The sequence below is a fragment of the Geospiza fortis genome, unplaced genomic scaffold, assembly GCF_000277835.1.
Source record: "Geospiza fortis unplaced genomic scaffold, GeoFor_1.0 scaffold102, whole genome shotgun sequence".
NCBI classification, from domain to species: Eukaryota; Metazoa; Chordata; class Aves; order Passeriformes; family Thraupidae; genus Geospiza; species Geospiza fortis.
In genome coordinates, this window is record NW_005054373.1 from 1,561,627 (window position 1) to 1,562,346 (window position 720).

The following is a 720-nucleotide window of genomic DNA, read 5'->3' on the forward strand; positions in this document are numbered from 1 at the left end:
CGGGGCAGCTGGGCGGGTTGGCCATGGTGGTGAAGGACGGGGACGGGTGGCTGCTGGAGGAGGCCGCGTTGCTGTTGGCGCAGAAGCTGCCCTGCATGGGCGCCACGGGCACGCTGCTCATGGCAGAAAAGGCAACTTTGGTGTTGGCTGTGTACAGAGCAGTCCGGGGGTTGATTATTGCAGGGGACACTGTTATTTGCATATTACTGGAGCAGGAAGTCTGTCCGGCCATGGCGGAGTCGGTGGGAAGAGACGACGACACCAGGAGTTTGATGGGCGGACGAGCCACGTGGAAGACTGTGCTGGACGTCACCGTGGCAGCAGTGCTCGTCTCCACTATGAGTCCTGGCTGCTGGGCTGGTTTGATCACTCTGTCCAGAGCGGAAGCGTGGACGACTTTGGTGCGAGGCCCAAAGTTCATGGTGGACGTGGGGGAGCTGCTCTCGGCGCTCCCCGACAGCACTTGCAGGGGCTGGTGCGGCGAGGACGCGGACATGACATCCACCACAGCGTTCCCAAAGCCCTTCTCCATCTTTATGCTGCCCCTCTAGCCAGGAGACACTTTATTCCTCTCCTCCAAAGACAAGAGGGAGTGCACGGAGGACGAGAGCAGCTTCATGTCGGCAGAGCCGCGCTCAGGTTTGTGCATGGAGCCGAGCATGCGGATGGGGGCCATGTGTGAGGGGCTCGGGGACAGCATCTGCATGGGCAGCGTGTGGT

The 720-nt window shown here is 61.5% G+C and overlaps 1 protein-coding gene across 1 annotated transcript in view; it reads right to left on the reverse strand.

Annotated features, from left to right (window-relative positions):
• The window catches only part of ZCCHC14 (zinc finger CCHC-type containing 14), a 48,737-nt gene that overhangs the window by 5,545 nt on the left and 42,472 nt on the right, over nt 1-720 (reverse strand). The window contains 2 exon segments of the mRNA XM_031060149.1: nt 1; nt 3-720. The exon segment at nt 1 is cut by the window's left edge and continues 556 nt beyond it; the exon segment at nt 3-720 is cut by the window's right edge and continues 18 nt beyond it. Coding sequence (XP_030916009.1) covers nt 1; nt 3-720 — 719 coding nt within the window.